This window comes from Barbus barbus (genome assembly GCF_936440315.1).
Source record: "Barbus barbus genome assembly, chromosome: 4".
Taxonomy (NCBI): Eukaryota; Metazoa; Chordata; class Actinopteri; order Cypriniformes; family Cyprinidae; genus Barbus; species Barbus barbus.
The window spans coordinates 36,530,846-36,556,500 of record NC_136732.1 but is presented as its reverse complement, the minus strand read 5'-3'; the positions used below and the strand labels follow the sequence as shown (position 1 = coordinate 36,556,500).

Genomic DNA, 25,655 nt, shown 5'->3' with positions numbered 1-25,655 from the left:
CTGCGTCCAGGACCCTTTCAACGCATTCCGCAGGGGCCTGCTGGAACCTTTGGAGATCCTGCATCGAGGTGCGCAAACATCTGTTCTTGCGCACTCTTATACTCTATACACGTGCTGACATATTTGTAATATTGAGCACATGCAATGTTTTCAGAGAGGAAGATCGCATGTGAGGAGAACCTCATCATCCTGATTGATGGGTTGAATGAGGCGGAGTTCCATAAACCGGATTACGGAGAAACCATTGTTTCCTTCCTGTGTAAAACCATCGAGCGTTTCCCTCCCTGGCTTAAACTGGTGGTCACTGTCAGAACGACACTGCAGGTCTGTACACTCCATCCATCCATCTGTCCATACATCCGCCCATCCTCTTTACCTTTTACTCATTGTCTCTCTCCGTCTCAGGATATAACTCGTCCGTTGCTGTTCCACCGGATCTCTCTGGATCGTCTGGAGGAAAGTGATGCGATTGACTCGGACTTGCAGGGCTACATCCTGCACCGGCTTCACTCTAGCCAGGAGATCCAAAACAACGTGGCGCTCAATGGCAAGCTGGACAACGCAGCCTTCGCCAAACTCAGCGCTCATCTGAAAAGCCTTAGCCGGGGCTCCTATCTGTACCTGAAGCTCACTCTGGACCTCATTGAGAAGGGTTACCTGGTGCTCAAAAGCTCCAGCTTCAAGGTCAGGGGTCAATCCACACAGATGCCTCCTTTATTTTATTTATTTTTTTATTTTAATTTCATTTCATTTAAAAATAATAGAAACTAAAACTAATTAGAGCATTTTTGTATTTCTACTTAGCTTTTCATTATGTATGTTTTGTTATTTTTACTTTATTTTTATTCTATATGAGCTTTTCAGGGATGTACAGTCAGGTCCATAAATATTGGGACATCGACACAATTCTAACATTTTTGGCTCTATACACCACCACAATGGATTTCAAATGAAACGGACTTCAAATGAAACTTTAACTGCAGACTGTCAGCTTTAATTTGAGGGTATTTACATCCAAATCAGGTGAACGGTGTAGGAATTACAACAGTTTGCATATGTGCCTCCCACTTGTTAAGGGACCAAAAGTAATGGGACAGAATAATAATCATAAATCAAACTTTCCCTTTTTAATACTTGGTTGCAAATCCTTTGCAGTCAATTACAGCCTGAAGTCTGGAACGCATAGACATCACCAGACGCTGGGTTTCATCCCTGGTGATGCTCTGCCAGGCCTCTACTGCAACCGTCTTCAGTTCCTACTTGTTCTTGGGGCATTTTCCCTTCAGTTTGGTCTTCAGCAAGTGAAATGCATGCTCAATCAGATTCAGGTCAGGTGATTGACTTGGCCATTGCATAACAGTCCACTTCTTTCCCTTCAAAAACTCTTTGGTTGCTTTTGCAGTATGCTTTGGGTCATTGTCCATCTGCACTGTGAAGCGCCGTCCAGTGAGTTCTGAAGCATTTGGCTGAATATGAGCAGATAATATTGCCCGAAACACTTCCGAATTCATCCTGATGCTTTTGTCAGCAGTCACATCATCAATAAATACAAGAGAACCAGTTCCACTGGCAGCCATACATGCCCACGCCATGACACTACCACCACCATGCTTCACTGATGAGGTGGTATGCTTAGGATCATGAGCAGTTCCTTTCCTTCTCCATACTCTTCTCTTCCCATCACTCTGGTACAAGTTGATCTTGGTCTCATCTGTCCATTGGATGTTGTTCCAGAACTGTGAAGGCTTTTTTAGATGTCGTTTGGCAAACTCTAATCTGGCCTTCCTGTTTTTGAGGCTCACCAATGGTTTACATCTTGTGGTGAACCCTCTGTATTCACTCTGGAGAAGTCTTCTCTTGATTGTTGACTTTGACACACATACACCTACCTCCTGGAGAGTGTTCTTGATCTGGCCAACTGTTGTGAAGGGTGTTTTCTTCACCAGGGAAAGAATTCTTCGGTCATCCACCACAGTTGATTTCCGTGGTCTTCCGGGTCTTTTGGTGTTGCTGAGCTCACCGGTGCGTTCCTTCTTTTTAAGAATGTTCCAAACAGTTGTTTTGGCCACGCCTAATGTTTTTGCTATCTCTCTGATGGGTTTGTTTTGTTTTTTCAGCCTAATGATGGCTTGCTTCACTGATAGTGACAGCTCTTTGGATCTCATCTTGACAGTTGACAGCAACAGATTCCAAATGCAAATAGCGCACTTGAAATGAACTCTGGACCTTTTATCTGCTCATTGTAATTGGGATAATGAGGGAATAACACACACCTGGCCATGGAACAGCTGAGAAGCCAATTGTGATGTCTATGCGTTCCAGACTTCAGGCTGTAATTGACTGCAAAGGATTTGCAACCAAGTATTAAAAAGGGAAAGTTTGATTTATGATTATTATTCTGTCCCATTACTTTTGGTCCCTTAACAAGTGGGAGGCACATATGCAAACTGTTGTAATTCCTACACCGTTCACCTGATTTGGATGTAAATACCCTCAAATTAAAGCTGACAGTCTGCAGTTAAAGCACATCTTGTTCGTTTCATTTGAAATCCATTGAGGTGGTGTATAGAGCCAAAAATGTTAGAATTGTGTCCATGTCCCAATATTTATGGACTTGACTGTATATGGTAATTTTTTTTTTATTGTAGCCTTTCGTAGGTATGCATGTGGTGTTAATTATTTGTTGGTCATTTTGGTTCTGTATTTTAAGAAAAAAAAGGTTATAGATTGAATGTAACCTTTTTAGATACTTTTGAAAGAAATTTGAAAAGAAAATTTAAAATCTTTTTTTTTTAAGTCTAAGGGCCAGATTTACTAAACGGGGCAAATTATCATTAGAGCGCAATTCCATAAAAGCGCAGATTGGAGGGGAAAGTTTGACAATGCGCACATTAAAGAACACAGATGCAGCCAGATCATTTCCATAATGACCAGCGTAATCTACCAAGAGTGATGCAAATTACCGCCTGCTGTAAGACATGCTTTTTTAGGCGTTACTAATGGAGCAAATGCCAGTAATCTGATGAGCGCAAAAGTTAGTAAATCGCTTTGCGTGATTCATTCTAATACTCTCCTCCCATAAATTTTGTCTGAAAGGGAAACTCCTACAAATGCATATTCAATAAGGTCAGGCGCAAAAATAACTGTGTCCACGCCTTTTCACCGCTAATTCTACTAAAGTGTCTTTAGTAAATACGGACAGTACTATTTTAACGTCAAAAGACGGTTTGTGCTGGTGCAAGCTGATAGTAAATGTGGCCCTAAAAGGATTAATATGTTTAATCTTTTTAGCATTGTTTTTATTAAAAGCTGTAAGCATTATGTTTGTGTGCAGGTGGTTCCGGTGAATCTGGCCGAGGTTTACCTATTGCTGCTGAACATGCGTTTCCCGACTCAGTCGTCATTCGAGCGCATTCTTCCACTGCTTAACGTGGCCGTGGCTTCTCTACACCCATTAACTGATGAGCAGGCCTACAGTGCTGTGAACGCTGGCATGGTGCGTGGAGCGGCCATGGACTGGGATGATTTCCAGCAGAGGTCTGAATTTCTGTCGCCCTTCCTGGTGAAAAGACGTGATGGAACGCGCATGTTCATCCACTCCTCCTTCAGAGAGTGGCTCATCTGGAGAGAGGATGGAGAGAAAACCAAGTTCCTCTGCGACCCCAGGTGAGAAGTTCTAGGGCTCAAAATGTGTATGTGAATATTTCATAAAATTTTAAAGCATTTTTTCTTGTTGAATATCCTGAAGTAAAATTAAATGTGAACATTGTCAGTGCCTGAGAAATATAGCTAAATCTCTTATCTTTTCCCATGATTCTTTAGGAGTGGCCACACACTGCTTGCTTTCTGGTTTTCACGGCAAGACAGTAAACTTAATCGACAGCAGATCCTCGAACTTGGCCACCACATTCTCAAAGCTCACATCTTTAAGGTTAGGCTAACTACAGCACCTATAAAAGTTTTAATGTTGCTAAATTGATAGCATAAACTTGACTACAGCAGTATATAAATGCTTTTGAAACAGATTTATGTTACATTTCCATTGATGTTGTTATTAAAGCACTTTGTCTCTTGGATGCAGGGCCTGAGTAAGAAGGTTGGGGTTTCCTCATCAGTTCTGCAGGGGCTGTGGGTGTCCTACAGTACAGAAGGGCTCTCGGCAGCTTTGGCTTCATTGAGAAACCTCTACACTCCAAACATCAAGGTATAAAAATAAAAACTGAATTCCCACAGTCATTGAAGATGTTTTTAGGTTTTCTATTTAAAGTGATTTCCAGACCTGGAAAAGTAATTTTTCTTAGGAAAATATTTTAAAATCTTGAATGTACAGTATATACTACCATTCAAAAGTTTGGAATTCAAATACCATTTGAAATACCATTCAAAATTGAAAATGTAGTTTTAATTATTTATCACAGCATTTTTGGGAAAAAAAGTCTGTTATTATCACCAATGTTCCATTTATTTGGACAAAAGAACAGTAAAAACAGTAATATTGTGAAATATTACAATTTAAAATAACTTGTTTTTCCTTTTAATATATTTTCAAATGGTTTAAATGAATGTTTTTAGTTATTTAAGATGGTTTAAAATTTTAAAATGAATTTGCCTGCATTTATTTGAAATAGAAATGTTTTGTAACAGTATTAATACTTACCTAATACTTAAGTAATAAGTATTTTATATTTATTTAGTATTTATTTGTTTTGATCAATTTAATGCATCTTTGCTGAATAAAAGTGTTGATTTCTGTCCCTGAGCTTTTGAATGGTAGTGTTATTTATTTATTTTATTTTTTTGTAGTTATATTTCTGTAATATTTATCAGCAAGAAATGGTTCATTTTGAGTGCAGTAAACTATTATATATAGCATGATTGGAAATTTCTTTATTTCTTAACTTTGAAAAACATTGACACTTTTTTTTGTTTTTGTTTTTTTAATTCCGTCTACTCCTTTATATCCCCATCTTCCTCTCTTCCTCCAGGTATCTCGGCTGCTGATTATGGGCGGGGCTAATGTGAACTATCGTACAGAGGTGTTGAATAACGCCCCCATCCTGTGTGTCCACGCTCACCTGGGCTACCTGGAGACTGTGGCTCTGCTGTTGGAGTTTGGGGCGGATGTGGATGGCATTTCAGAAAGCGGACTCACTCCCCTTAGCTACGCAGCTGCCGCGGGTCACCTACCCATCATCACTGCCCTCTGCAGCAAGAAAGCCAAGGTCAGCCATGTCATGTTTAGCTAGAGATCGATTACCCATAAGAATGCAGGGTAGTGGCTGATGATTTTGAATTATCAGTCAAAGTTTCATCTCTGTCTCTCTCTCTCTCTCTGTCCTGTATGTTTCTGTTCAGGTGGATCACTTGGATAAGAACGGTCAGTGTGCGCTGGTCCACGCGGGTCTGCGGGGTCATCTAGAGGTGGTGAAGTATCTGGTGCAGTGTGAGTGGAACACAGACGGACAGCAGGCCGGATCCTTCAGCAAGAGCCATGCGGTACAGCAGGCCCTCATTGCAGCTGCCAGTATGGGCTATACAGAGGTAAGAGATTATTTATTTTGTTTTGTTTTATTTTATATATTATATTATACATTTTATTTATTTTTTAATCTTATTTATTTTAAAAATAAATTAAAGAAATTAATACTTTTATTCAGTACACGTTAAACATTAAATTGATCAAAAGCATCAGTAATGACATGTTATTGTGTAATAATGCAAGATTTCTATTTTAAATGTGTTTTTTAAACTTTCTATTTATCAGAGAAAACTTATTTTAACATGTATGGTATTCTTTAGAATTTTATATTTATTAGAAAATAAAATATTACAAATAAATAATATCGTTAATATCTCAATTTACTTTAACTTTAGTAATACAAAGGCAAAATAAAATGTACAACTAAATTAAAATGAAAAATGACAATGTGAAAACTAATGAAAATGAATTAAAATTATACAAATTAAAAATAATGTGTTTGACACGCACACACACACACACACACACACACACACACACACACACATATATATATATATATATATATATAACCAAAAACCACATTTAGCATATGCCACAACTTTACATCTGTAAATAGCTTATCTGTACATATGTAATTGTTTAATTTAATAAATGTAATGTTTAATTTCTGGGTTTTTGTCATTGTATTGTGTTATATTTACATTTTTTGTCTTTACATTTTTTTTATCATTGTGTTAAATTGCCTTTATCCCTATGCATCTGTACTATATCTGTACTTCTTCTGCACTGGAAGCTCTTGTCACCAAGACAAATTCATTGTGTGTGTACACATACTTGACAATTAAACTTATTCTGATTATTATTATTTAGTCATTTAGTAGAAAGCGACTTACAAATGAGGACAACAGAAGCAATCAATTGTAGTATTAAAACAACTAAAAACAGATCCAAAGCTAAAACTTTATAAATACAACCTATACACATTTTAAAAATAAAGAAATTAAATAAAAATGACAAATGCATACAACAAAATGTCAAAACTTAACTTTTAAATGAAAAAAATAAAAATAAAGCTAAAAACAATTCAAAATATTAAAGAACAAAAGGTATGAGTATGATAATGATTCTAACATAACACTAAACCAAACACCAAAAAAACCACACACACACATAATGCATCTGTGGGAAGTTGTGGCCTAATGCTTAGAGAGTTGGACTCGTAATCCAAAGGTTGCGGGTTCGAGTCTCGGGCCGGCAGGGATTGTAGGTGGGGGGAGTGAATGTCCAGCGCTCTCTCCACCCTCAATACCACGACTGAGGTGCCCTTGAGCAAGAAATAAAAAGCGATACTTATATCCTCTGCCGGTGTCCCAGCCCGGTGGAGTCACACGGTAGAGTCGATGGTCTTTACACAAGGAGGCCTTCACGCGACGGCTGCTGCGGTAAACTAAGCTTTTTTTTATACCCATGCCGTCTAACAAAATGCTAATTGAACATATATGAACACACTTTCCTTATTTTTCCACAACAAATGGCCAAGCAAGCGCAGACACTGACAAGATACGCGATACAAAATGAGATCAAACGCAATAATTATTATCTCTGATTATAATTCTGATTCATTCACAGATTGTATCCTACTTGCTTGACCTACCTGAGAAAGATGAGGAAGAGGAGGAACGAGCTCAGATAAACAACTTTGACTCACTGTGGGGTGAAACAGGTAGGACACCACCAGACAACCTGTACTCTGTGTTTTCATGTAAATATGAGTGCACACTAAAGAGTCTCTCTCTGTATCTCAGCTCTGACAGCAGCAGCGGGTCGGGGGAAGCTGAACGTGTGTCGTCTTTTACTGGAGCAGGGTGCCGCTGTGGCTCAGCCCAACCGCAGGGGCATCGTGCCACTCTTCAGCGCCGTGCGGCAGGGACACTGGCAGGTGAACGCCTCTGACATCTCACAAGTCATTTGTACTTTGCACATGTGGTCTTTGTTTTAGTCTGAGATGTCGGTGTTGGTTGTGCAGATCGTGGACCTGCTGCTGAATCACGGCGCTGACGTGAACATGGCGGATAAACAGGGACGAACTCCTCTAATGATGGCTGCGTCTGAGGGACACCTGGGTACGGCCGAGTTCCTGCTGGCTCAAGGTACAGCTGTACTGATCATACACTAGATTTTTTGTTGTTGTCTAATAAGTATAAAAAATTGTAGGTATTAATATAAAGGAATATATGAGTCATTTAAATGAAAGGAAACTCCCAATCGGTCCTTTCTAAGCTGCTTTTCTAACTTATTTCACAGGTGCCTCATTGTCTCTGATGGACAAGGAGGGGCTAACAGCACTGAGCTGGGCGTGTCTTAAAGGCCACCTCCCATTGGTCCGTGCTCTGGTTGAAAGAGGTGCAGTGACGGCCCATGCAGATAAGAGCGGACGCACTCCACTGGATCTTGCCGCTTTTTACGGAGACTCAGAAGTGGTTGGTTTTGTTATAGTAAACTAATGTAAAGTGGATCTAGTTTGTGTAAAAATATACACCTTAAAAGGATAGTTCACCCAAAAATGAAAATTCTCTCATCATTTACTCACCCTCATGTCATTTCAAACTTGTATGACTTTCTTTCTTCTGTCAAACACAGAATAAGATATTTTGAAGAATGGTGGTAACCAAACAGTTGACGGTAGCCATTGTCTTCCATTCTATTGAAAAGAAATACTATAATAGTCAATGGCTACCATCAACTGTTTGGTTACCATCATTCTTCAAAACATCATCTTTTGTGTTCAACAGAAGAAAGTAAGTCAAAACCAATTGAATGGCATCAGAGTGAGTAAATGATGAGAGAATTTTCATTTTTGGATGAATTATCCCCTCAAATTTCCAAAATGGGATGTGTATGCAAATGCTAATGGTTTTAAACAGATATAACATACAGATGTACAGACAATAAACCACAGCTCTGGTGTTGATGTGGTTCCAGGTGCAGTATCTGGTGGATCATGGTGCGATGATCGAGCATGTGGACTACAGCGGTATGCGTCCACTGGATCGTGCAGTTGGCTGCAGGAACACATCGGTGGTGGTGGCCCTGCTCAAGAAGGGCGCCAAGATAGGTAGGCTGGAAGGGGAACTGTTCTTACAGAAACAATTTTTGCTTAACTATGTTCTTGTATAATAAGTATTTGTGGTAAAATGAACTATGCACACCAGTTTACACAATTTGTGTAAAAAAAAATAAAAATGTATGTGTAATAATTAATTTGGGGTTATAATGCTGTGCTCCATTCAGCTTGGAAAGTCAGAATCACCAGCTTCCTACCTGGAAAAAATTCTAATAATATACCACTTCCAAGTTGAATAATTGCTGAATATTTTGCTCAGGGAAGAAAAGTAAACATGGTTCACTTGGTCATTCTGATATGCTGGAGCCAAAGCATTTTCGCTGTTCACGCTGTTGCTCCTAGACATAAGGCATCTGTCATTGATCACTAGCAACCATGAAGTTCATCAGTTTTGTCTGCAAGCTTTAATCTGCAAGTAATTTATTACATTTAAAATGTAAAAAAGAACCACAGCGGCTTTCTCAGGGCTACAAATTCCATTTCCGTTCCTGTTTTTGGTCAGTTTTGTTCTCGTCAACACATGGGATGTAAATACTGCTGTATTCGCAAATGTTTTTTGTGCAATTATTATTACTAATAATATAAATAATTATTATTATTACCAATTAAAATGACTATTTTCCATTTTAAAATGTTATTTATTCCAGTGCTGGATTTCCAAAGCTGAATTTTCAGCATCATTACTCCAGTCTTCAGTGTCATGATCCTTCAAAAATCATTCTGACATTTGAAGCTTAGGTAACATTTGTATTATTATTAATTCCAAGTTTTTTTTTTTTTTTTAAATGTACTGACACCAAACTTTTGAATGGTAGTGTTAGTCATACATTCACTAGGACTATCCCACATTAACATTTGAATGGAGCACAGCATAAATTCCAATGCTTATACCTTGAAGAAGTGCACGAGAAACACAAAAAGCAGATGCACTGAATATATCATGAAGATCACATGAATTAGCTTCACATGTAGATGTCTTTCTCCTTCATACCCTTCCCTGTGAGCTCAGTCATCCGAGTCTAACCCTCCTTCTCGTGTGCTCTTCACCAACCTGCAGAACTCCACTGATCTGCAGCTGATCAGGATGGGCTTGTTGCTTTTGCTAATGTTGCAGCTTGCCATGGCTTCTCACGGCTGATCTTCCTTGTTCTTCCTTTCACCTCTATCCACCAACTGTCAATATCTCTTGTATTCTTCCCTTGACTCTCTATCACATTCTCCCTGCTTTCTGTTTTCATAAACCTTTGCTCCCTGTCTGATACGGATGCTTCACTCTGCCCCAATAACCTGTCACCCTTTCACTCGTGACCCTTTCCACCACTTCTCTCCTCGTAACCAGGATGTCAGACACTCCCCACCCGTGCCCGAGGTAAAACACAGACCTTTCTGCGCCCCATCTGCCATTTTTGACTCTGTCCCTCCATCTTGTTATTTTTTTTGGTCCCTTCTCCATTGAATCGGGTCTGTTAGTGTTTTGGGTGCCCCAATGTGAAAGGCATTTGATCTTCATATCATTCTTGGCTATGATGAATAGAGCTGCTGTCAGCCATAAACATGGGTGGATTTTGTGTAAAAATATACTGCATAATTCTGACGGTAGATGTTGATTCTTTCCGTTCATTTTTTGTCTGCTTTTTTGCTTGCATGACTGCATGTAAGAAAACCAGTGTTGCATTTTTGCATGATACTGCAGACCGTTTCTAAATGTTGAGTGTTCTGTGGCATTGGGGAGCGTTAACACAGAATGCATTCTTGCACTGTTTTGCAACTGTTTTACTATGTAATCATGTGCCATAGGGTCATCTTTGACCACTGCAATGTCTTCAAATTTGCAATTTAAAATGTTGTATCAAGTTAAAAGAAGTTAAAACCTCATGTTGAGATACCTGCATTTGGTTCTTTATGCAATAGACGTCTTTCAGTGTTGTGATGCTTTTTGCTTTTTTGCAGCATCTTACGTCATTAGCGTCACAATGATGTATAAAGTTAAAAAGTTAAAAGCTTATCTCGAGATTCCTGTATTTGGTTGTATTCCATTGTCGTATTGAGATTTTTTTTTTAATGCTTTTTTTTTGTAGCATCTTGCACCATTAGGATTGCATTTTAATATATTGTATCAGCTTAAAAGAATTAAAAAACAAAACTCATCTTGAGATTTTCTAGTTCTATTAGTGTCGCATTTATTATACTGTGTCAAGTTGAAAAAAGTTAACGAATCGAGAATCGCATGCATTTGGTCGTATTCTGTTGCGCTGTTGAGATGGTTATATTTTAATGTTGCAGTGCTTGGTTTTTCAGTATAAGATGCTGTGTCAAGTTAAAAGAATCTAAAAATCATCTTGAGATGCCTGTATTTTGTTCAGTTCCTTTGTGTTGTTGTACTGTAATGGAGGTCTTTCAGTGTTGCAGTGCAGCTTTTTGCACCATTAGCGTTGCGTTTTAAGATGCTGCTCATTGCGATAGACGTCTTTGACCGCTGTGCTAATTTTCAGCATCTTGTGCCATGAACGTCATGTTTAAGATGCTGTAGTTTTAAAAGGCATCTCAAGACACCTGCATTCTGTTCTATTCTGCTTTATTCCAATGGACATCTTCGAATGTTGCAACACATCTTGCTGTTTTTCAGCACCTTGTGCCATTAGCTCAGACTTTTAAGATGCTGTATGAAGTTAAATACATGTTTATGAATACTGTCCGGTTCTGTTGTGTATTCTGTATTGCATCTAGCTGTTTTTGATTGCAAGAATGCATTCTGTGTGAACAAATGCCTTCATTTTTTTTCCACAGTTGCTGTTAGTTTGGCTTTTTCGGGCTGTTGGCCAGTTTGGTACCTGATCCTGTGCTTCTTAGCGTGTCCTCAAATGTGCCTTGCATGAATTGCATTAAATCACTGCCTGCCTGCATACTGCAACTGGCTGCCATGGCCAAATCTACAGCTCTAATAGACCACTATCAATCTCTTACTCCCACCTTCCCTCCACTGTACATTCAGTCCAAACCAGTAGAAACACATGACCTCTATCCAGGCTCTCCACAGAGAGCTCAAACTTCAGTAGCTGTTGGACTCAATGTTTTTATTGTCAGTATAAACAGTTGTCAGTTTCGGCAAGGTATAAACAGCCAAGCTGCTCGTGATTTGTTTCTTGTTTTTCTGTCTGGCGTGTTGCCGTGGCTTTTTGTGATATCCAAAAATTGTTCATAGACTTTGCCTCCTTTTAAGCAAGATATCCTGGCAGCCTGCTCGTTCCTTTTGTGTTCCTCAGAGATTAGCAAATTAGTTTGTGCCCACACGGACTGTCAATCTGTGCTGACCCTTTGATTTGCACCTTTCTTTGCACCCAGGTCCTGCAACATGGGCAATGGCCACATCAAAACCCGATATTATGATCGTTCTGCTGAGCAAACTGATAGAGGAAGGAGATGGATTCTACAAGGTGAGTTGCATTTTGAATATTCAGCCAAAGAAGCGTGTGTGTGTCATACAGTAAATATATATTTTATTATATTATGAACAAATTCAAAATAAGAATGTCTTGCTGATCCAGAAAGGAAAGGTGAAAGAAGCCGCCCAACGGTACCAGTACGCCCTGAAGAAGTTCCCACGAGAGGGTTTCACTGAGGACCTGAAGACCTTTCGTGAGCTCAAAGTTTCTCTGCTGCTCAACCTCTCCCGCTGCCGAAGGAAAATGAATGTGAGTCCAAAGCACTCGGTTTCATAAATCTCTCTTCTTTTCTGTCTCTCTTTACTCACATTGTGAGTAAGCATTGAGATTGCCCTGACCGACTGGGACTTTGTCCCAGCATCCACTGATAACTGTGTTTGGTTGGCCTTGTGCTATTTATGTCGTCAACATAAATATGTTTGATAACATATTTCTATTAATTAACATTTTTCTGTATTATATTTAAATATTTTTAATTCAGTGTATTATGCAATTTTTTATATTGTATTTGTAATTAATTTTTAGCAATTATGTGTATGTTATTTTTCAATTTAAATATTTATAATTGTATACAGTATATCATGTTAGACAGTATTTGTGTTATACCTTATTCTGGGTAGACAACATAAATCATGAAAATCAAAGATTTTGTATTAAAAACTATATATATAAAAAAATGAAGAGAATTTAAGGAATAGTTCATCCAAAAATGAAAATTCTGTCATTACTTACCTTCATGTCATTCCAAACCCGTAAGGCCTTCGGAACACAAATTAAGATAGTAAGTAAACATAGTAAGGGCATCATTAGTTAAATTAGTCCATGTGACATCATTGGTTCAACCGTAATTTTATGAAGCGACGAGAATATTTTGTGCGTGAAAAAAAAAAAAACCCTAAAATAACTTTATTGAACAATTCTTCTCCTCGGCATTTAGCTTCATGAAATTACGGTTCAACCACTGATGTCACATGGGCTATTTTAACAATGCCCTTATTATGTTTCTGTGCCTTGATCATGATAGGACCCTTGCTGTCTATCCAGGGTCAGAAAGCTCTTGTATTTCATCAGAAATATCTTAATTTGAGTTCTGAAGATGAACGGGTTTGGAACGACATGAGGGTAAGTAATTAATGATATAATTTAAATTTTTGGGTGAAGTATTCCTTTAAGACATTGCTAGATATTGTACACGTTATTGCGTTATATTATGTCTACCCTAACTAAAGTCCATGATCTCAGTATTACATTGGCCATTGGCCACCCGCCGCTGTAAATATTGACACTGGTTTAAAAGCCCATATATTTTGACCACTAATATACTGTAATATATTATATAATATATTAGTTTTGCATTTGGTCTATGTTCTTAATTGCTTTTGAAATCACTTAAGACCAAAGCAGTTGCAGATCAAGGATTGTAAAGACAGTAGTGATGTATTAAGATATATTTTGATCTTCACATTTTTTTTCTCCTTTTTGGCTACATTAATTTTCATTTTGATCTCACCCAAAGAACATTTTGCATTTGGATTTTCAAACCTCCATCCTCTGGAAATCTCCAAATATACTCAGCTCATGCTGTAGTTTTTCTTGCCATCATGCTCTCATCCTTGTTTCAGTTTGATTTGTTGGTTCATTGGGTTTTTATGACACTTGTTGGATTTGTTTAACTGTTAGGCTTAGTACAGGAAGAGGTTTGAGCTGTCACACTGCATCTTCCCACTGTCCCTGTAGAGCATATATTTGTATGCGTGTGTCAATACATTTTATAAGTGTGTACAAGCATTTCCATAATTTTATGTCCGTTTATTGTATTTGCACTAATGGTGCTCAAAATATCTTTATTTTTGTGTTTATTTTTGTAATAATCAGTGTTCACATCCTCATTTAAACATGACATGTTCATGTTCAACCTGCGTGTGTCTGCATAAGTGATGTATGTGGATGTATGCATGTCAGTGTTTGTGTGCATGTCCGCATGCATATATGTGTGTGTGTCTTCCCTCTGACCTCATGTACAGCTCAGTGTATGACTGTTGGTCCTGTTGTTGCTTGCAGGACTTTGGGATGGCGGAGGAGTTTGCCTCCAAGGCACTAGAGTTGAAACCCAAATCCTATGAAGCCTATTACGCACGAGCCCGTGCCAAGCGCAGCAGCAGGTAACCAGGACAGCCTTTAAAACACATTCTGTCTCTAGCACAAATAAAGTGCTGACAGATCATGACCCAAACTGGCCAAATAAGTTTCGATTGGTTGACGTAGTGCTATGCTTGAGCTTCAAGATTGAAGTCTATTTAAGTCCCTTGACTTCTGCTTCACTAGATGTCAACATCAGGATTAGACCTGTTCTTCATACTTCATGTTTTGTTGACCAATCAGATTCTTTTTCCTCAGAATGTCCATCATTCATATTTTATTCCTTTTCTTCTCCCCACAATTTTGTTTACTTTGATTGTCTGTGCCCAGAACACTTCTATCAACTTGCTTGGTTTTGGAGAACTAGAGGTTTTTTGGGTCTGATTTTGATCAATAGGTAAAATTACTAAAGAAATGTTCCGGGTTCAATACAATTTAGTTAACTTGGACTTTTACAATGAAAATCTCTGGGCATCCCCAGAAGAGCAAAACAGGTTTAGAGTTTTTTAGGTTTTACTGACTTAACAGAGTCATACCAGGAGTTTAGAGATTATATCTTTGCACTGACAGGGTTGGTAAACTGTACCATCATTAGTCTGGTTGGCTATACTTTTAAAACAATGTTTCCATTTATCCTGTTAAAGGTACTTAACCCATAGACTTCTACTGTAAGTGCAAGAATGATTTTTGTTTGTTTTTACAAACTGAGGAATGAGTCATAATTATTTTGCGTGGTAATTGAAAGCAGGTAATTGACTTGCATTGAACACTGAATATTCCTTTAGCGATAGTCATTTCTTAGTCTTTATCAGTCAGTTCATTGGTTAACAAGCATATTTCTCCACCTTCCTACTCTCTCTCATTCTTGGTCTCTCTCACTGTAGGCAATTCCACGCAGCCCTGGAGGACCTGAGTGAAGCTGTGCGTCTCTGTCCCAATAACCGCGAGATCCAGCGCCTGCTGCAACGTGTAGAAGAAGAGTGTTGTCAAGTTGAACAACAACAGGAGCTGGATCCGCCTCCTTCCCCTCCCCGCGAGCAAGCCCCATCCATGGTCCCGCCTCCTCCAATGGAGCCCCACATTTCAGACATGGAGCCTGTCCAAGACTTGTTTGAGGAGGACGATGATTACCTCGAGCGAGATTTGGACGGCCTTCCGCTTGGTGTTCCTGCTGAGGCCCACACTATATCATCGGGACTTTCTGTCATTCAAAATATGCCTCCATCTCCGAGCCATCACGATTCACCCTACTTGGGCCAAGCGTATGACCTTCGCCCCAGTCCCCCTTCAATGTCCTCTCCTACCAGGCAAGTCTACCAGTCCCCCTCTCCATCACTCTCACCAACGCACCAGAGCTCTCACTTCCGGCCTAGTCCCCCTCATCAGGCCTCCTACCACTTCAGCCCACCACCATCACCGTTATGCCGTGGACCACAGTATCGTGCCATCCCCACCTCTGAGGGAGTCGCCATGTACCGTCCCCAGTCCGCCTCTGCAGGACGGTACCAGCAGGACCAGCTTGCAGGACGACCCAAGTCCCCTCTGTCCAAGATGAGCAGCCAACGTTCTTTCCAATTTTCCCAACAGCCTTCCCAACCATCACAACAGACCCAGTGGTTGCAGCCAACCAAGGCACAGATTGTCCGCACCAACCAGCCCAGCACCGCGGTGCACTCCAGTGCTGTACTGGGTAGTAGTGCATACAGTCAGATTGCTCACTCGATGAGCACCCGCTGCCCAGGAGACATGGATGAACTTGCAGATGGAGGGTACTCGCCCTCACTTCAACCTCAGGGCAGTCTGAGTGCAGGGGCCTTGTACCAGCGTGCCATCAGCATGGATCCTGGCCTTGTGGAGGATGAGCTTCCTCAGAGGCCCTCCTCTGCATACAGACCCAATCCCGGAGGAGTCCGTTACGCTCAGACACCACAGATCAGCCGCAGTCAGTCGACCGCCTACTATCCAGTCTCGCCTCACGAAATGGAGCGACAGGTGACTCTGAGTTCGCCAGAGAACCTTCAGGCCCATCGTCGTCCAGTCAGCACGAATAGTGCTGAACCCAAACAGCACCCACCAGCTCCACGCCCCCTTATTCACTCCCACAGTACGGGTCTACGCTTCTCACCATCCAGCAACAGTTTGGTGGCAGGTTCTGCTGCTAACCTAGGCCCAGGGTTCAGGGCGTCAACTTCGGTGCAGCAAATGGAGATCCCTCTAAAGCTTTCCTATGAAGGCGGCTACCATGATGACCTTTCACCGGTGTCACCACCACAAGGCACAGACTTCCGGGTGGTGGGTGGAACATATCCAGGAGAAGCACTTCGCTCGCGCACTACACCTTTTATGGGAATTAACGACAAGACCGCACGGACTCAGCAGTACCTTCAGCAGCAGCCTTCGCTGGCATCATCATCTTCGGGTTCTCGACCCTGGACCGTTTCTTCTCTGGATACGGTGGTGAACAGTCCAGCCACTTCCCCTAGCAACATGGGCTATGGGCAACAAGCGGCACCCCTCAGCCATATTGCCTACTACAACCGCACCAACAACGCTCACAATGGCCACCTCATGGGTGACGATTTCTACGCCAACTCCCCTGGTGTGACGCGGGACCGGGCGGACGCTATGGGCCGAGTGAGCCAGGTTCCTACATACCCGGATGTGAAAGTGGCAAGGACCCTGCCAGTTTCCCAGGCCTACCAGGACAATGAGTTTAGGCAGATGTCGCGAAATGAAAGGCAAGGCCCAACCTCACCCATTAAACCAAAGAGACCCTTTGTGGAGTCTAACGTGTAAGAATAAAGGATCGGTGTGCAGATTTATTAGAACATTCTCAAGGAATATCTAACACGTTGAACATCTTATCTCTTCGTTTTACGTCCCATATCTTGATAATGAAAATAAAGACCTCTCAAGGTGAAGTGAATCTAGCATGTACAAATCAAATGCATCTATATTTGCTCTGGACACAAAAATGGAAGTATCAGGACCCATTGTAGTTATAGTAGGCCTGTGCAACTGCTGTAGACCAACCCTCTTTTCTGTACCTTTCTGAGAGGGTGGCTGCTCAATGCCAGTTATGGACACATTGCTGAGCATGGCCCCTGGACCAGATGTCCAAACTATGTCCCCACTCAAACCAGTAATATCCCTGAGAATATTGCTGTGTCTTGAGTTGTAAATGTACCTAAAATATTCCAGATCAATATTGCTAAAGCAAAAACTAATATTTAAAATTAAGTTATGTTTGTATAAATATATATATATATATATACACCTAAATTTCAATGCAGTTGTGTTTTCAGTTTGCCTTGCGTTGACATGCACTCAGCAATGTGAATTTTTTTTTTTTTGACTTTTTCTGGGCATTTTTATTTTTTGTCAACAGGTTATAAAGGTCAACAGGATCGCTACCTTCAAGGCAATGCAAATATCTGTAGTGTTTAATTTCACATCTGCTCAAGGGAAGTAGCATTCAGGTGATAAGCCGTTAATTTACACGCTCTAAAGTAGTTACACCACTAAAGCGGAAATGGTCTTTTCCAAAGAAACTTTCCTCATGGGAAGTAGGCGTGGGGAAAACTTTTTTTGCAGCCTCCGAATTCACGTTCATTATGTTTTGAGAGTTTATTTGTGCACTGAAACATGCCTTCAGAACATTTTCCCTGTTGGTTTTAAACTGTGATCACTTGCTTTCAAATATGGGAAACCTGACTTGATGTCATAGCCTGTGTCATGTATCGCTATTGAGCTAACATACTATTGGTAGGTCAGGCACTTTTTTTTACGGATGTCTTGGTGGGAAGACGGTGGCAAGTCAGATTTGCTCACTGGATCTGGCTTTACTAATTAATGTTCAACTGCTGTTGAAAAAGAGCAGGTCTTTTTGCAGTGTTTTAATTATTATTATTATTATTATTTCCTCTTTTTAAAGTTATATGAGGTGCACTCAGAGTTGACCTGGAATACTGCTTACTGTACAACAGTGTTTGTATTTAACTATTTGTTTTCCTTTTGTATGACCACAATGTAAATGGCTGTAAATAATGTGCTGAACTAGAACGCATGCTCTCTGCTAATACACAAACCTGAATGAGTGTGTGTGTGTACATGTGTGGTTTTATGTATGAGGGAAAAGACTGGCACAATATATTTCCTTGTTTCCCTTATTAGACAAAAAAAGAACAGATGAAATTTAGGTTTTGTATGTATTTTGCTTTATTTTGATTTTGTTTAGAACTGGGTTTGCGAAAGGATTCTCTGTAAATTGTCTGTAAATGTTAGCTGTGATGTTTTCTGGGATGGAAAATCAGAAACGTGAATGAGGACTTTTTATCCAGTTACACGATTGTAAACTACAATCATCTGTATGTATGAGGGAAATAATGAACTTATTTAAAAAAAAGAATACCACTTCAAAGAAATCAAGCTGAAATAACTTGCCATTGTCAAACTTCATTGAGTCTATTTCTCGTGAATTTATTTAGCTTAAAATCACATTGAACATATAAAGCAAGCATTATGAACATATTTACAAAAACATGCCAACACAAAATGACAGTACAAGGGCACTTACAGATCATTTATACATACTCTTTCAGATGGAAAGACAGAATGTGTGTGTTTAGTATAAAACAGTCAGTATCTCTCCACTTCAAGCTGATTTTAAAAACTAGCACATGCACCACACTATGCAAAAGACTTTCATTATTAAACTGCTCTCTTTGGATAAAAAATGATTTTTTTATTATTTAATATAAATTCGTTTTTTTTTTTTTTTTTTCAAATCTTGAATATTAGAGATTTCGCTCTTAACAATCCAACATTTTTTCAAGTATTTTTCAGTCATTTATGCAGGCAGAGCTGTAATATAGTTTCATATAAATATGACTTAAAGCAGGTTTCTGCATATAAGTTTAGTCTGTAATATAAACCTAATTTTGAAAATGCTGCATGGGAAAGTTGCAAAATAAACGTTTGCTGATTTAGTGCTGTGCCCTCTGAGTCTAAACAACAACAATAATAATAATTATCATTAGAGTATTTCAGTTTTTCAGTACAGTCTGGTACAAATAAATGTTAAGGCACAAGAAAGTACATCCTGAATCTAAAACATTTAAAGACACAATATATACAACTCTATTTCGTTCATGTTAATTTGGTTTGGCACAATTACAAAGTGCTTTAAAAAATTAATTTTAACCGTCAAACAATAAATATATATAACACTTAATTACTTTTCTGTATCATACAAGCCTAAAGTTTAATCCTGTCATAACTTTTTGATAACTTTAATGTTAAGGATGGGGGAATACAAAAAGAGAAGACTGCAAAAGGAGGAAGTGGCTGACAGGTTTGCTAGGACACAGGCAGAAAGGTGGGAAGTTCAGAAAGGCAGGTTTTGGAGTGTATTAAGACATTAAGGAGAACTTGGGATTTCTCCTTCGGATAGCGTCTTAAAGTGCACAGATAGAGCCTCCTCCTCGGGATTCAGCGGTCTCCTAAAATCTTCTCTTGTCACCACGTAACCCACCATGACCCCAAAGCACACCAGCAACAAGCCTAAAATGTTTGCGAGGACCCCCTCACCAGTAAACCTGGAGTAAGTTTCCCTGAGAACAAGAAATGTGCCATAAATTTGCCATTGTTTGATGAATAGAAAAACCCCATAGTAGCTTGCACAACACAAGCTTCAGATCCACTTTTTAACAAAACACTGTCATTTAATGAAGGTTTGCTAGTTACGTCAATCTGTAGGACATTTTCCTTTCCTTTTTTCATAATCTTTCCTTTTTTTGGTTGTTGTTCTGCCAACAGTCACCCAGATGCGCTTTATAGATGAATAAAGTTAATAATCATATGTATAGTACACTGTATCCTGTAGTATTCATGATTTCTGCAGTAAATGGGCACATAAGGAATATTATCTTGAATAAAACCAGCATCTGATGCCAAACAGTGAGAGATGGAGAAAAGAAGCCAAATATTAATATTCACTCACTTTCTGCTGTGACTCATTCACATGGTGACTCATTGCTTTCCTCCCGTTCAACATCTTTACCTCAGCTTAGTTACATCAGTTGTTATTTTTAAAGATATATTCTTCAGATACATTCACTGATACTCACATGATACTGAAGAGCAGTTTCTCTGTGATTCCTAGCAGACAGGATCCCACGGACATGGCCAGCAGCAACAGGCCGAAGAAGACATGCAAAGGGAGATACCAGCTCCTCAACTGAGCAGAGGCCCATGGGAAAAGGAAAAATCCCAGTCCCAGTAACCACTGGAGGAAATGAGAGAAGCAGCAGTCACCCCAAAAATGACTTTACATGTATTTTACCGGCCTCCTAAAAATGTTTTAAAATCAGGTCTTCTCAAATAATGAAAAAAAAGTCTATGCACAAGTGAAAATCAGATTTATTTAATATAATATAATATAACACTATATTTAAAGGAAATACTTTATATTCAGCTGTATGTAGAGTATGAAGTGGACTAGCAGGGATGGTTTTCCATTGCCAATAAAAACTAATGCAAACACTAATGGCAACGTCCCGATGTTAATAGTGATGTTAGCAGTGTAATGGATGTGATCTTCCACAAGAGGGTTTGCTTAAGCAGAGCAAAGTGCTTCCAAACCACATACACTCAGTCGTTCAAATAAAGAAGGAAGATGTTTTAATGCAAATGCTGGTCAGAATGAAATGACTGCAAATTACCTGTAGGAAAAACAGCACAAAAGTGAGCATGCCACACCAGCTGTGCAGAGAATACATATGAGGGATCTTAGCTGCCGAATGGAAGTCAAATACAGCCACCAGACCTGAGAAGAGCGAAAGAAGGAGATATTATACAGTATATATAATATAGTTTGAAATATAATTCTAATTAAAGGGCAGTCGTGGCCTAATGGATAGAGAGTTGGACTAGTAACCTGAAGGTCGTGGGTTCGAGTCTCAGGTCCAGCAGGGATTGTAGGTGGGGGGAGTGAATAACCAACACTCTCTCCACCCTCAATACCACGACTGAGGTGAGACCCTTGAGCAAGGCACCGAACCCCCAACTGCTCCCCGGGTGCTGCAGCATTGGCTGCCCACTGCCCCGGGTGTATGTTCACTACTGAGTGTACACTTGGATGGGTTAAATGCAAAGCACAAATTCTGAGTATGGGTCACCATACTTGACCGCTTCCCTTTCCCTAATTTAAAAAAGCCATTTTCTATATTAATATTTTAAAATATAACTTATTCCTGTTATGCAAATGCTGATTTTTCAGCATCATTAGTCATCAGTCTTCATTCTAATTCACTGATATGCTGATCAAGAAACATTTCTTATTATTCTAAATGTTGAAAATGGCTTAATATGATTATTTAACGAATAGAAAGTTAAAATAATAGTAAGACCTCTGAAAATGCAAATCTATTTATCCTGTGCCTTGCGATTATTAAAATGCATGTGTTTATCTGAGGGAAATGATAGTTTTCCCCTTATTTAACGGTTCAAATGGCACATTAGACATGGGGAATGATTGTGACCGCAGCAATTGAGAATTACAGCTGAAATCTGTGTTGCTGAACAAATGCCCAGCAAAACAACAGTGCTGCCAAACATCATTAACCTGTTAACAAACTCATGCTGGACTTACCCACAATACTGATGATAAGAGCCATCATATGCAGCAGAGCGTGGAGAATTTTCACTGAGCGTTTAGTCTCGTTTCTAAAGACACGATAAACCAGAATAGCTGCAGTACAGAAAGAACAAGAACTAATCAAGTCATATTTTCACACGCAAAATTATCCAACCATAAAAGTATTACAAGTATAAAGTAACAGAAGAAATATAAAAGTCTTAAAGGTACAGAACCAAAAACAGCCTGCGTCAGGTTTGAAATTCTACAGATGCTGTGACCTGATGAATAACATGTATTCCCATGTGTTTGTTGGCCTTTCTACAAGCAGACAGATCCCCTCTGGGCTGTTTTTACTGCTGCTTTTTGGGACAGCTAAAGCTCTAATAGGCTAATGACATTTCAGGTATAATGTCCTAATTGAATTGCCATGACAAGGGCTTTGAATCAAGACGAGCACTGCTAAAGATATTAGCTCAATTAGTATCTGTCTCTGTCGAGTGTTTTAAGTGTCCAGATGGAAGAACCATGAATTGACTGTGATTATGCTTTAATAATATCTCTCTTACTATTTTTCCTTTGTCCTGTAACCTTGCCTACAGCAGTTACTGATTAATAGAGAAAAGCACACAATATCGACTCTCAGCAGAGCTCGATGTCTGTTTGAAAACCAACCATGAAGTATCCCAGCCCATACTGATTCATATTTACCCACAAAATCAGGGAGCAAATCTGATACTAGCGCTAATAGCATTAGCTTGCCCTTCCTGTTCAGTATTTTGTGTTTTATTGAAAGCAAAGAGTCACAAACACACCCTAAAGGCTGAGAGACAGCAGACACACAGATGTCTTATTACACCATTACATTGAAGCTCTTGGTCTCTATAACAAGCTATTCTATATAACTGACATATTTAATGAAGCATTACATTTGTTTTTAAGAATAACCTAAACTGATGAATCAAACAAAAATAATAATATTACAAGATGAAATATAGTATATTTTGATTTCAAAATATAGTATATTTTTTTCACACACACACACACACATATAAATATATATACAGTGGTGTGAAAAAGTGTTGGCCCCCTTCCTGATTTTTTTTTTTTTTTTTTTTGCATGTTTGTCACACTAATGTTTCAGATCAAACTAATTTAAATATTAATCAAAGATAACACAAGTAAACACAACATGCAGTTTTTGGAAAACAAAATCCTAACCCACATGGCCCTGTGTGAAAAAGTGCTTGCCCCCTAAACCTAATAACCGGTTGGGCCACCCTTAGCAGCAACAACTGCAATCAAGCGTTTGTGATAACTTGCAGTGAGGGTTATTTTTTGAGGGTTCAAAAAAAATTAACTTAAATGATTTTAGCAAATGGCTGCAATATAACAAAGAGTGAAAAATTTAAGGGGGTCTGAATATATATACAAATACTTTTTATATTTAGAAAATTTTAACTTCACCTAAATAAGGATAAAAAATGTGACCCTGCACCACAAAACCAGTCTTAAGTCGCTGGGGTATATTTGTTGCAACAGCCAAAAATACATTGTATGGGCCAAAATTATAGATTTTTTTATGCCAAAAATCAGTAGGACATTAAGTAAAGATCATGTTCCATTAAGATATTTTGTAAATGTTCTACCGTAAATATATCACAACTTAATTTTTTATATGTAATTGCATTGCTAAGAACTTCATTTGGACAACTTTAAAGGTGATTTTCTCACTATTTTTTTTTTTTTTTTTTGCACCCTCAGATTCCAGATTTTCAAATAGCTGTATCTCAGCCAAATATTGCCCAATCATAACAATGTCCAAACATAACACATACATCAATGGAAAGCTCATTTATTCAGATTTAAGATGATGTATAAAAAAATTGACCCTTATGACTGGCTTTGTGGTCCAGGGTCACATCTGTTATCTTTACACTTAATTCTTACCATCTCCATAGAGGAAGACCAGGCCGAGGACCATACAGAGAGGGTGGACGTTAAACTCTTGCGCTGAGCCGTTCCAGGCGTAGCCTCCACGGTAATGTCCCATCCACACGCCTGTGATCACCACACATGCCACCCCCAGGACCTGAGAGCCCACCAAGTACCACGGCAGCTTCCGCAAGCTGCCCATGCTCACCGGCATACTCTCCATCACCTGCCAGACTCCACCTCTTATGCAAATGAATGCAATTTCATGAATTATAGTGATAGTATAATTTTACGTAAAATAGACAAATTTGACCCAAACATGTTCTAGATATAGACCATATGTTCAATGAGACAAATAAGTACAAAATAGTTTTTACTTTTCGTCCCATTTTTGTGCAATATTATTTGACATACAATATAATTTTAATATGGCAGCGGCTATTTGCACTACGTGTAAATAGCAATAGATGCTATTACACTAAGTGCAAATAGCTATAGATTCTATTTACACTATGTTAAAACAGCAAGATTTTCTGCTATTTCGACTTATTGCAAATAGTGGCAATTATCTGCACCTCAGTATTGTAGTATATTATAAAACAGTATGCTATAATAACGTACTGACTGTAAATTATAGTTTTAATTCAAATTATTAAATGGATACCACCTTATTGGGACAATAAAGCCCTCCCCTATACTATAATAACCTACCCTAACACTACCCAATACTTTATTTTCAACTTTTTGATTATTTCCTTCATTTTTATTGAAAATAAATGCCTTTCTGATGCGATATGAGATTTGAAAAGGGAGAAAAAAAGTTCGGCAAAAGGCAGACTCGAACTCGGGCCGATCCTGTTAAAAAGCACGCACCAAACCATCAACACCACTGAAACTAATGCTGAATCAGCATCTTTGTTTACTGTTTTACTAATCACACCTTGGTGGGCGGAGTTAGTGTAAATAGCCTCTGCCAACAAGGCGGGCTATTTGCACTTAGTGCTGCATGAATGTATAATAAGTCTTCACGTTGTGGTTTGGATAGTCACGTGATGCCTTATAAAACCTTTAGTAAACACATTATGCAGATAAAGACCTCCAGTCTCTGTGTTTAAGTATCCTGTGGTCTTTGCCAGCCTTACAAAAGCACATCACCCACCGTAAAAACAATCTGTTGTATGACTTCGTGATGATTAACAAGCTTAAACTCCCACTTAGCTGGTACAAACCCATCATGTTTAGAGCTCTAGAACCACTAACCTCTTGATAATAATAACAAGCTATAAGATCAAATCTGTATAAGAGTGGGAAACTCCTGTAGACGCAAACCATAATCTAGTGATGATGCCATTTTAAATTGCATTTGCCACGAAATTATGGTGCAGCTGCAGCAGCATCACGCGCTGTCAATAGTATGGAAAAAGTGTCACTCACCTGCGCCACGTCTCCAGACAGCCAGAGGGAAGGGCGTGTTTTTATGATTGAGTATTTTGGACAAGAATCACAAGATCCTTGTTGCTTGAGGGCTTTTGTAACCTACTTTCAAAATTGCATTTGATGTTCTCTCTGCACAGATTACTCGAAACCTCTGCTGATGTAGACGCACGACTTTACGCGCCTGCCTGATGTTTCTTATATTACTTGTATTGTAGCGCACAGCTTGACTCACTCGGGCATATTCTGGCCACGCCCCGCGCTATCACTATTGGCTGTTGCTCGTGAAAGGGGAGGGATTATTATGCAGAGGATGATGTCTGAAACGCACTACGGTTGCCTTGGTAACCCCATCTTTGAGCGATTGCTGATGATTTGATCATCTTGTCTAAATCATAGGCTAGACAGACGTTTTTAGTATTTCCAATAATTTATCCTCTTCCAATCCAATAATCTTTATGC

The 25,655-nt window shown here is 39.2% G+C and overlaps 2 protein-coding genes across 2 annotated transcripts in view; one reads left to right on the top strand and one right to left on the bottom strand.

Moving 5' to 3' along the window:
* LOC306862984 (protein TANC2-like) overlaps positions 1 to 16,984 on the top strand; it is a gene marked incomplete at its 3' end in the record, with an annotated part of 172,425 nt that extends 155,441 nt beyond the window's left edge. The window contains exons 11-28 of the mRNA XM_079406112.1: positions 1 to 68; positions 155 to 324; positions 406 to 684; positions 3,335 to 3,666; positions 3,823 to 3,931; positions 4,082 to 4,204; positions 4,986 to 5,222; positions 5,356 to 5,541; positions 7,112 to 7,205; positions 7,288 to 7,421; positions 7,509 to 7,632; positions 7,787 to 7,962; positions 8,465 to 8,597; positions 9,946 to 9,975; positions 11,949 to 12,040; positions 12,152 to 12,298; positions 14,111 to 14,211; positions 15,073 to 16,984. The exon at positions 1 to 68 is cut by the window's left edge and continues 164 nt beyond it. Of these exons, the coding sequence (XP_079262238.1) occupies positions 1 to 68; positions 155 to 324; positions 406 to 684; positions 3,335 to 3,666; positions 3,823 to 3,931; positions 4,082 to 4,204; positions 4,986 to 5,222; positions 5,356 to 5,541; positions 7,112 to 7,205; positions 7,288 to 7,421; positions 7,509 to 7,632; positions 7,787 to 7,962; positions 8,465 to 8,597; positions 9,946 to 9,975; positions 11,949 to 12,040; positions 12,152 to 12,298; positions 14,111 to 14,211; positions 15,073 to 16,984 (4,447 nt within the window). The remainder of the gene's footprint in view (positions 69 to 154; positions 325 to 405; positions 685 to 3,334; positions 3,667 to 3,822; positions 3,932 to 4,081; positions 4,205 to 4,985; positions 5,223 to 5,355; positions 5,542 to 7,111; positions 7,206 to 7,287; positions 7,422 to 7,508; positions 7,633 to 7,786; positions 7,963 to 8,464; positions 8,598 to 9,945; positions 9,976 to 11,948; positions 12,041 to 12,151; positions 12,299 to 14,110; positions 14,212 to 15,072) is intronic.
* Positions 16,985 to 18,971: 1,987 nt separating this feature from the next.
* Positions 18,972 to 25,404, bottom strand: LOC306862967 (transmembrane ascorbate-dependent reductase CYB561-like). Its single transcript, XM_079406087.1, has 6 exons — positions 25,194 to 25,404; positions 23,775 to 24,001; positions 21,840 to 21,938; positions 20,911 to 21,014; positions 20,317 to 20,474; positions 18,972 to 19,800 (listed from the first exon to the last, which is right to left on the bottom strand). The coding sequence occupies exons 2-6, from the start codon at positions 23,980 to 23,982 to the stop codon at positions 19,608 to 19,610; spliced, it is 762 nt and encodes a 253-aa protein (XP_079262213.1). The 5' UTR covers positions 23,983 to 24,001; positions 25,194 to 25,404; the 3' UTR covers positions 18,972 to 19,607.
* Between the last annotated feature and the right edge of the window lie 251 nt (positions 25,405 to 25,655).

Bases quoted from the DNA above. Each gene is read 5' to 3' on its own strand.
- LOC306862967 (XM_079406087.1), bottom strand. From the start codon at position 23,982: ATGGAGAGTATGCCGGTGAGCATGGGCAGCTTGCGGAAGCTGCCGTGG. The intron at 21,015-21,839 runs GTAAGTCCAGCA...CGCTCTTCTCAG, and splicing joins TCTTATCATCAGTATTGTGG to GTCTGGTGGCTGTATTTGAC. The intron at 19,801-20,316 runs GTGAGTATCAGT...TCTTGTTCTCAG, and splicing joins AAACTGCTCTTCAGTATCAT to GGAAACTTACTCCAGGTTTA.